Source organism: Asparagus officinalis, chromosome 8 (genome assembly GCF_001876935.1).
Source record: "Asparagus officinalis chromosome 8, Aspof.V1, whole genome shotgun sequence".
Taxonomy (NCBI): Eukaryota; Viridiplantae; Streptophyta; class Magnoliopsida; order Asparagales; family Asparagaceae; genus Asparagus; species Asparagus officinalis.
This window is the reverse complement of record NC_033801.1, coordinates 952078-963129: the sequence shown is the minus strand read 5'-3', so window position 1 is coordinate 963129 and position 11052 is coordinate 952078. Positions and strand designations below refer to the sequence as shown.

Below are 11052 nucleotides of genomic sequence, written 5' to 3'. Positions count from 1 at the left end.
CGGCGAAGACTCACGGGCTCCAATGAGGTTTTGGGATTGGATTTACCGGTGATCGTCGTGTTTTCCCCCTCAAGAGCAGGGCAGGAGCAAAGAGAGAAAAGGTGTTGGGCATTTTTGTAACTACATATCCATGGATAGTCTAAATCTAGTCGTAGTTTAGATTTTTCGAATGTCTGAGATGGCGGCGATAAGACTGGTACCGAAGTGCGATAGGGTTGTTTCGATGTTAATCCCCGAGATCTTGAATATTTCAATATCAGCCTCCGTTATATTTAAAATTGCCCCAAACCATCACCCAACAAACTAGAATATTTTTTTTTTATATTTAGATATTAGGCCCCCTAATCTTTAAAATTGATCCGATGCCATTCAGATCCTATCAATATGTTGAAGTAACCTCTTTAGTTAAAATCTGGTTGAAATAGGGGAGTATTGTTTACTTTGGTGATTTGACAATCATATCCCTCTCACACAAACCCAAAACCGCCAACCACTTTTAACTTATTTCTGTTAAGCTCCCCAAATTCATTTAGTAAAACCCAAATCCAAACTCATTTTCACTTCATCTTCTTCAAGGTGTTCACCCATGGCACTCTTCGGCTCTAATTCCAAATTCACGTCGGATAAATTCCTGTTATGAAAGATGTCACGCCCCGCTTCCCAAAATACTGGGAAATCAGAACGTGAACAAGTCCGCGACGTATTCGATTGAGAAGAAATATTATCATCATTTTTTCTTTTCTTTTCTTCTCAATCCAATACGCTAAGCGTCAAATACATAAATCTCAATCACAGGTCCCCGATCACAATAGCAAGAATAGAAAGACAATCCAGAATAAGAAATAAACATATCATCCATAGTGAATCATCCCAGACATAAATATGGGTTCATCATACCCTTACTACAACAACAGTTCAACTAGGAAATAAGAAATACATAGTCCATAAAAGGAAATACTAACAAAATAACCAAATCTGTCACCAAACTAAAGAAAATACTGCAAGAGTGCTCTATTAGCTACTACAGAAAAGAAAATGCGTCTAGGCTTCAGTTTGTTCTTCCACTCCATCAGAAGGACATTCCGGCTGAGCATACACTGGCTCGGCGGCATCATCGAACTGAACCTGTTCGTTTCCTAAGTCTGACGCACACCAGAGAAAACAGGTGTACGTCAGCGCGTGCATGGCACACGGCAAGATCTCACATGAACAAATAAAACGGTCTAATGTTCCATGCTACGATAATAATAATAATAACAAAAAGATAATGATACATGCAACTGAAATCTAATGGTAACATACAACTATGTGAATACAGTGACTGGGTCGAATACTAACCAACCTAAAACTCAGTGGTCCACATCTCACACAGAGTCAACGCTCCTATCATCGGATAACTGGCTGTTCACAAATCCCCTACGTGCATCCAATACCGCTACACGAATCGGTCAGAGGACTACACGCAATCCGATTTCGGCCTGGTCCGAACTCAAGCAGAACTCGGGTGACTACACAAATTCACTGACTAAAGTGACTACACGAATTCACTTTAGCCCATCAAACCAACCCCAGTGACTACACGAATTCACTGGCGCGAGCCTGGAAGATACATCAACAGCTATATCCGATCACATGAACATTAACTTCCCCATCCCAACTCTTCTCGTTTTTCTAAGTCAACACAACACATGTCTTTAGGTCTTATTCATGTCACACAGGTCACTATAGTCATAAACTCCTAACGGTTCTCAATCACAACAAGGAACAATCAATGCAACTAATCATGTACAATAGTATCATAGCATATCAGATAATCAAGACTAAGAATTTGAATCATAAAATTGTTCTAAAATAATCTTTTGAAATAATAAAGTTATTTACTTAAAAATAATCCCTTTTTCAAAATAAGTTATTTTCTCACTATATTAATTCTAAAAATAATCTTTTAAAAATAATAAATTCATAAATTCAAAAATAATCTTTTTATAAGATAAATTCTTATTAATTCAAAATAGTCTATTTTCCCAAACATAATTTCTTTTTAAAAATATGTCATTCTAAAATGATTTCTTCCACAAAATAATTTCTAAAAATTATTATAATTATTCTAAAATGATTCTTTTTCCAAGATAATTCCTTTGAAATTATTATAATTTTCCTAAAAATGATTGCGGCAATGGCAGGGGAAGGCAGCGGGTGGCAGGGCGAGGTCGTCGGCGTCGAGGGCTGTTCGTCGGAGGCGGATCGGCGTCGCTGGGGTGCGCTCGTCTCAGGCGGAGCTCGCGGCGGCCATGGAGGGGGTGGTCGAGCTGGGCGAGGGTAGAGGGTGGTGGAGATGGTGTTGACGGTGGTGGAGGAGGAGCTCGGAGGTGGGGAGGTCCGTGGCTGGAGGGAGGCGGTTGAGGTGTGGGCGGTGGTCGGAGGTCAGCGGCACGGTGAGGGGCTGGGATGAGCTCGGAGGAGGGTGGAGGCGTTGGCGCGGCAGGATGAACGGAGGAGGAGCACGAGGTGATGCTGGGTGTTCGTCGACGGCGTGCTCAGGCGGGTTCGGATCTGGTGTGGGCTTCGGTGGTGAGGAGAGCGGGGAAGAGAGATATGAGGAAGAAGGGGGAGCTGGAGTTGGGATTTTGTAGAGGAAGAGAGGGAGAGAACTGATGAGGGAGAGAGAGAGTGAGAATGACAGTGAGAGAGATTGAGAGAGGACGTGTGAGAGTGAGAGGGAGATGAAAACGAGAGGAAGAGAGATGAATCTGGGGTTCTTTTGAGGAGTGGGGGAATCATGATGTGGGGGTATGCGGGAAACATGGGGGAGGGTTTTAGGGAAAGTGGGGTAGGGGAGAGAGAGAGTGAGAGAGAGATGAAGAGAGAGAAACAAAGTGAAATACCGTAGGAAAAACACGGGGAAAAATACCCCTTTACAATATAATTTAAAAATACCAAAAATTTAAATCAAATAATTATTAAAAATTTATGATCAAAATAATAATACTAATAACAATAACAATAATAAATAATTAACTATTAATTTAAAAGTTTTACCGAAATAATTAAATTTATAATTAGCAAAACTATTAAAATAATACAATACAGTATTTTTTTAAATCGTAGAAAATTCTAGAAAAATTGGGGAAATACAAATACTCTTTTAGAAAATAATATTTAATATTTAAATACCAGAAAATTATTTAAACCCGTATTAAAAATTTACGATCATTACATCCTACCCCCCTCAAAATAAATTCCGTCCTCGGAATTAAAACAAGGACGAAATATAAAGACAGATTCATCTCAACTCATATAAAGTTCAAAATATATTGCATATCCATAAATAGGAAAAGTCATACAAGGCGTTTCAAAATAAGATACAAGACAAGACAGCTAGGATTCAGGAAATAGATGAGGGTATCGCTGTCGCATCTCAGACTCAGTTTCCCAAGTCGACTCTCCAGGAGAATCTGGGTGCCACATCACACGGACAAGCAAAACGGTCTTATTCCGGAGGGTCTTCTCCCTTCGGTCTAAAATCGCCACAGGCTGCTTTTCGTATGTCAAATACGACATGACTTGGATCTCCAACGTATTTTCGCAACTGAGAAATGTGGAATACGTTGTGCACTCCAGCCAGTGCGGGTGGTAATGCTAGTCGGTACGCCACTTCTCCAACTCTGTCTAATACGTCGAAAGGTCCCACATATCGGACTCAACTTCCCATGCCTTCCAAAGAGAATGGTGCCTCGGTTGGGGGAAATCTTTAGGAACACATGATCTCCTGGCTGAAACTCCAAGTGCCGGCGTTTCGCATCTGCCCAATGCTTGAATCTGTCCTGCGCTATGCGAAGTCGCTCCCGAATGATCCTGACTGCATCAACTGATCTCTCAATCAACTCTGGCCCAAAAATCTCTCGTTCACCAACGTCGTCCCAACTCAACGGAGAACGACACTTCCTGCCATATAGTGCTGCAAAAGGGGCCATTCCAATACTAGCCTGGAAACTATTGTTGTATGCAAACTCCACCAAATGCAAGTGATCTTCCCACGATCCATGAAAATCAAGCATACAGGCTCTAAGCATATCCTCCAAAATCTGAATGGTCCTCTCCGATTGCCTATCGGTCTGGGGATGATAAGCTGTGCTGAAACTGAGACTGGTCCCAAGACTCGCCTGCAAACTCTTCCAGAACTCTGAGGTAAATCGGGTATCACGATCCGAAACGATGCACACTGGAACTCCGTGCAATCGTACGATCTCCTGCAATACTAGAGATTTACTAACACTCTTGGGAAAGGAACTCATTGAAATATATAGAGATAAATATTTTACCTCCATGTATCTTTGAGCAAGATGCTCCGTCGACTGTCCCACTCGGAAGGGAATGAAGTGAGCCGATTTGGTTAATCGATCTACGATCACCCAAACAGCGTCATTTTGTCTAGTGCTCCGAGGTAAGCCAGTAACGAAGTCCATGGTGACATGCTGCCACTTCCATTCCGGAATAGGCAATGGCTGCAAAAGACCTGCGATGCGCTGATGCTCTGCCTTCACCTGCTGACATACAAGGCACTTAGCCACACTACGAGTCACATCTCTCTTCATACCACGCCACTAATAATTTAGCTTCAGATCCTTATACATCTTCGTACCTCCAGGGTGAATAGAATACGGTGAGCTGTGAGCTTCCCGTAATAACTCCTCTCGAATATCTCCTCCTGGTACACAGATACGACTCCCAAATCGTAAGGATCCGTCCTCATGAACAACAAATTCCGGCCGAAGGCCAGCCACTGCTAACTCTCTGCACTTCTGAAGAAATGAGTCACCTGCTTGTGCAGCCTTGATTCGCTCGACCAATGTCGATTGAATCTGAAGATTCATCAAAGAAGCAGTGACTCCTGGAAGAAGAACTTCTATACTCATATCCCTCACTTCCTGCTAAAGTCTCCACTGAGCCGTGAGGGTCATGATTGCCGGCAAACGACTCAAAGCATCTGGTACCACATTGACCTTGCCAGGGTGGTACTGAAGGTCGATGTCGTAATCTGCCATCAGCTCTAACCATCTACGTTGTCTCATGTTGAGCTCCTTCTGAGTGAAGATGTACTTCAAGCTCTTGTGATCAGTGAACACCTTCACTTGCTCTCCCAACAAATAATGCCTCCAAAGCTTAAGGGCAAAAATCACAGCTGCCAACTCCAAGTCGTGGGTAGGATAATTCTGCTCATGCTTCTTCAACTGACGAGAAGCATATGCTACCACATGACCATCCTGCTGAAGAACGCATCCCAATCCTCTACCTGATGCGTCGCAAAACACCTCAAAGTTTCCTCTATTATCTGGTATCATCAAGACCGGGGCCGAAATCAGTCGATACTTTAACTCCTCAAATGCCTGCTCACAAGCATTAGACCAGACAAACTTAATATCCTTCCTCGTAAGTCGTGTCATCGGCTCCGCAATCTTCGAAAAATCTCTGATGAAGCGACGGTAGTAACCAGCTAATCCCAGAAAGCTCTTAATATCAGACACCGACTTAGGGGTAGGCCAATCCTTCACTGCAGATACCTTCTCCGGATCCACTGATATGCCGTCTCCTGACACCACGTGTCCCAGAAACGCAATACGATCCAGCCAGAACTGGCACTTACTATACTTGGCAAATAGCCGATGCTCTCTCAAGGTCTTCAACACGTACCGCAAGTGCTCCACATGCTCCGCTTCACTCTTGGAGTATACCAGGATGTCATCAATAAAGACTTCTACAAACTTGTCCAGCACATCATAGAATACCAGATTCATCAGGTTCATAAATGTCGCCGGTGCATTAGTCACACCAAACGACATCACTAAGAACTCCGCTTCACTCTTGGAGTATACCAGGATGTCATCAATAAAGACTTCTACAAACTTGTCCAGCACATCATAGAATACCAGATTCATCAGGTTCATGAATGTCGCTGGCGCATTAGTCACACCAAACGGCATCACTAAGAACTCATAATGTCCATATCTCGTCCGAAATGCAGTCTTGGGAACATCAGAGTCCTTGACCTTCACCTGGTGATATCCACTCCGCAGATCCAGCTTAGAAAATACTCTCGATCCTCCTAATTGGTCGAAGATATCATCAATACGGGGAAGTGGATACTTATTCTTCACTGTCACAGCATTCAACTCCCGATAGTCGATGCACATCCGCTTGGATCCATCCTTCTTACCCACAAGCAACACAGGTGCTCCCCAGGCTGATACACTGGGTCGTATCAAGCCTCTCTGCATAAGATCATCCAACTGAGTCCGAAGCTCGGCCAACTCAGCCGGAGGCATACGATAAGGAGTCTTGGAGATCGGAGCAGTTCCAGGCTTCAAATCTATGGAAAACTCAATTGCTCGATTTGGGAGAAATCCATAAATATTGTTAGGAAACACATCTCCAAATTCCTGAACTACAATTGGCTTCTCGGATTCCACTTGCATCGCAGCTAACGTCGCCTTCTTCGGTCTAGCTCTGAACTCTACAGGTCCGACCGATGTGCTACCACTAGTGAACTCAAATCTCGGATGATCCGGTATCTCGAATACTACGCTCCGACGACGACAATCAATGGTGGCAAAGAACGACCCCAACCAATCCATCCCAAAAACTGCATCAAAGCTCGGCAAATCTATCACCAGAAAATCTGCGAAGAGTTCCCTCCCGCAGATGACTACAGGGCATGCATCATAACCACTAGATGCTACTAAGACACCACTGCCAGTGTTAATATTCCAGCCCGTAGTCAAAGGAGCTATAGGAAGAGAGTGGGTATTCGCAAAGCGACGAGACAAGAAACAATGGGAGGCTCCAGAATCGAAGAGTGATAAAGCAGGAACGGAAGAAACAAGGACCTTGCCTATTATAGGAGGATGTAAACATAACTAACTCAGTATTCTTAAACAATCCTATCATAGTATCATTATGTAATAAGAAAATTCATATGCAATTAAGACTAAGATAAACAATTCTTACCAGTGATAACTCGATCGTTCGCCTCAGCTTCTACGGCTGACATCATGAACGTCTGTCGCTGAGGTTGCTGCCGGTGTGCTTCCTGATAACGCTGCTGCTGTGGAGGAAGAGGCCCTGCTCGAGGATAGGATCTGTGCTGAGGCTGTGCTGCCGGGGCTGGTCGAGGCGGAGCTAGAAGAGTTGTTCGAACTGGAGGTGTGGGCAACCGGGCCTGCTGTTTCTGAGGACAGTCTCGACTGATATGATCGGGGGACCCACAGCTAAAGCATAGGTGAAGACGCCTGGGGCAATCCTGCAGAGTATGACCAGGGTAGCTGCAATAGGAACACCTCACCGAAGGTTGGCCGCGAGTCTGCACTCCCGGGCGCTGATAAGGGTGATTCTGAGGGAATGGCTGACGCTGAGAGTGTTGCTGTCTCTGCGGGCCCTGCTGCTGCTGCCTCGGAGGGGGACGCTCGACATTCCGGGCCGGAGCTGCTGGTGTCCTGCTCTGAATCACGTGGGAGTCTTCAGGCTCCTTATCATCATCGTCCCCCTTTAAAACAAATTCCTCCGGAATTAAACAAGGACGAAATATAAGACAATGTCATCTCAACTTCAGTATAAAGTTCAAAATATAGTGCATATCCATAAATGAAAAAGTCTACAAGAGTTTAAAATAAGATAACAAGACAAGACCAACTAGATTCGAGGAAATAGTGAGGGATCGCATGTCGCATCTCAGACTCAGGTTTCCCAAGTCGACCTCCAGGAAATCTGGGTGCCAATCACAGAACAGCGAAACGGTCTTGTTCGGAGGGTCTTCTCCTTCTCCAAAATCGCCAACAGGCTGCTTCTGCTTGACAAATCAGGTCGCAACCAATCTCCGGAGAATTATCTATTACATACCGAATCTCCGATATTCCGAACTGAGAGAACGTGTTGGAATAGTATGCCACTCCATCCAGGGCGGGTGGGAATGCAAGTCGGATACGCCACTTCTCCTACTCTCTCTATATCGAAAGGTCCCACATTATCTGCGGACTCAACTTCCTCGCCTTCCGAACCGATGGTACCCAGGTGGGAATCCTCAGATACATGATTCCTGGCTGAAATTCCAAATGCCGCGTGAATCTGCCAATGCTTTGAAGTCGTCCCGAATGTCCTGACTGCATCAAATAAAGCAGCTGATCTCTCATCACTCTGGCCCAAAAATTTCCGTCACCACGTCGTCCCAGCTCAACGGAGAAGACACTTCCTGCCATATAGTGAACTGCAAAAAGGGGCCATTCATTATAGCTGGAAACATTGTTGTATGCAACTCCACAAGGCAAGTGATCTTCCACTGATCCAGTGATAAATCAAGCATTTACAGGCTCTGAAGCATATCTCCAAATCTGAATGGTCCTCTCCGACTGTAAAACTCCTCGGTCTGGGATGATAAGTGTGCTGAAACTGAGACTGGTCCCAAGACTCTGACTGCCAACTATTCAGAACTCTGAGGTAAATCGGGTACACGATCCGGAAACGATGCACACTGAACTCCGTCAATCGTTACGATCTCCTGCCAGATTACTAGAATTACTAACACTCTGGCGAAAGGAAATCATTGAAATATATAGAGATAAATTTTACTCCTGTATTTTGAGCAAGATGCTCTGTCGCGTGTCCATCGGAAGGGAATGAATGAGCGATTGGTAAGTCGATACTACGATCACCAAACAGCGTCATTTTGTCTAGTGACTCCGAGGTAGCATAACGAAGTCCATTGGTGACAATGTGCCACTTTCCATCCGGAATAGCAATGGCTGCAAAAAGACCGCGATGCCGCTGATGTCTCTGCCTTACCTGCTGAATACAAGGCATTTACCACACTCGGCCAATTCTCTTCATGACCACGCCACCAAAAGTTCATCTTCAGATCCTTATACATCTTCGTGCCTCAGGATGAATAGAATCGGTGAGCTATGAGCTTCCTAATCAAATCCCTCGAATATCTCCTCCTGGTACACAGATCGTACTGCCCAATCGAAGGATCCGTCCTCATGAACAACAATTCGGCGAAGCGCCAAGCCAACTGCTAATTCTGCACTTCTGAGAAATGAGTCACCCTGCTTGTGCAGCCTTGATTCGCTGACCAATGTCATTTGAATCTGAAGATTTCAAAGAAGCAGTGACTCCTGGAAGAAGAACTTTTTACTCATATTCCCTCGACTTCCTGTTGAAGTCTCCATGGCGTGGAGGTGCATGATTGCCGGAAACGACTCAAAGCATCTCGTACCACATTTGACCTTGCCAGGGTTAGGTACTGAAGGAATCACGAGGTTGGGGTGTACGGGAAACATGGGGGAGGATTTTAGGGAGATGGGGTAGGGGAGAGATGAGAGATGAAGAGAGAGAAAGACAGAGAGATCAACCGATGAGAGGGAAAACACAGGGAAAAATACCCCTTTACAATATAATTTAAAAATACCAAAAATTTAAATCAAATAGATATTAAAATTTATGGTCAAAATAATAATAACAATAACAATAATGAATAATTAACTATTAATTAAAAATATTACCGAAACAATTAAATTTATAATTAACAAAACTATTAAAATAAAAATAAAAATCAGATTTTTAAATCATAGGAAATTCTAGAAAAATTGGGAAAAATAAAAATACTCTTTTAGAAAAATAATATTTAATATTTAAATACCAGAAAATTATTTAAACCCGTATTAAAAATTTACGATCATTACAAAAGACCTTACGCCTCGTTTGGTACGTGAAAATGAGTGAGAATGGAATGCAATTCCAACTCTTTATTCATGCGTACCAAACACGATGTATTTTTAGGCGCTAGAATTGCTATTCTCACTTTTTATTAATTCCCACTTTATGTAGGAAGTATCATTCCCAACCATTTATAAGTAATTGATATTCCCACTTAAGTGGGAATAAAATAATAAAATAATTTTCGATTATACCCTCCTTAAAAGGTACGAATAAATATAAATTCTCATATGAAAAATTATTTTTATAGAAATAATATCATTAGCTACTCGTACAAATAGACAAATAGATGTAAAATATTAAAATACTATTCTTTGTTCGACTTTGCCCTAGTTCCATCACGTATGTTTCAATAGGAGTACTTACTCCCGCATGCTAATAGGATTGGGAGGCCTGAGATCAATTTTAAAGATTTGGATTGGGGGCTAATAGAAATATTGGAGATTTATGTGGGCCAGAGATTGATTTCAAGGATTTGGGTGGCTAAAATGTGAAAATACTAAGGGGCTGTTCGTTTGGAAAAAAAAACTGGGAAATCAAGAAATAGGAAACCTATTTCCTATTATAATTATTTTGAAGTTGTTTGGTTGGCTTAAAAAAGAAGGAAATTATAGAATAGGAGATGAGATGAGATGAGTTGTCACCTTATTATTGGATGATGTGAGTGATTTTTTAAAAAACTTATTTTGAGGTTGTTTGGTTGGTTAAAAAAATAAGAAAATGAATTGGAGGTATATTATTGAATGATGTTTTGAGGTTGTTTGTGTTTGGTTCGTTTTTAAAAATAAGAAAATAGATGAGATGAGATGAGTTGGAGGTATATTATTGGATGATGTGACACGTACTTAAGAAAATTGATTTCTTGTTTTTTTTTTAGGAAATGGATAGAAAGGAATGTTTAATGAGATGAGATGAGTTGTCATAATATTATTGGATGATGTGTGTGATTTTTAAAAATAAGATAAAATGAGATGTGATGAGTTGGATGATGTGACACATTTCTTGTGTTTGGTTTATTTTTAAAGGTAAGAAAGTAGATGAAATGAGATGAGTTGGAGGATAAAAATAATATTTTATTGGATATTGTGGGTGAGTTTTAGGGATGGAAATGGATAAAAATATTATTTTATTGATTTCCTTGTACCGGTTTCCTTTTCTTGGTTTTTAGGAAACCAACCAAACAACCCCTAAAGATACAGGGGACTGTCGAAATAAATCAATAGAATAATTCGGGTGACTGACATCAGAGATGTTAAAACCAACCACCCGGTGAGTAGGGGTAGAAAT

The 11052-nt window shown here is 42.2% G+C and overlaps 1 protein-coding gene across 1 annotated transcript; it reads right to left on the bottom strand.

Moving 5' to 3' along the window:
• Window positions 837-8850, bottom strand: LOC109819408. The gene is made up of 4 exons (XM_020385119.1): window positions 8620-8850; window positions 7894-8187; window positions 7006-7540; window positions 837-1142 (listed from the first exon to the last, which is right to left on the bottom strand). Exons 1-4 carry the CDS (start codon window positions 8848-8850, stop codon window positions 1042-1044), a joined length of 1161 nt encoding a protein of 386 aa, XP_020240708.1. The 3' UTR covers window positions 837-1041.

Excerpts from the sequence above, each read along its gene's own strand:
- LOC109819408 (XM_020385119.1), bottom strand. The coding sequence starts at position 8,850 with ATGCCTTGTATTCAGCAGGTAAGGCAGAGACATCAGCGGCATCGCGGT. Across the intron at positions 7,541-7,893 it reads TTCGGAATATCGGAGATTCG|GGGGACGATGATGATAAGGA; the intron begins GTATGTAATAGA and ends TTTGTTTTAAAG. Across the intron at positions 1,143-7,005 it reads GAACGATCGAGTTATCACTG|ACTTAGGAAACGAACAGGTT; the intron begins GTAAGAATTGTT and ends GGTGTGCGTCAG.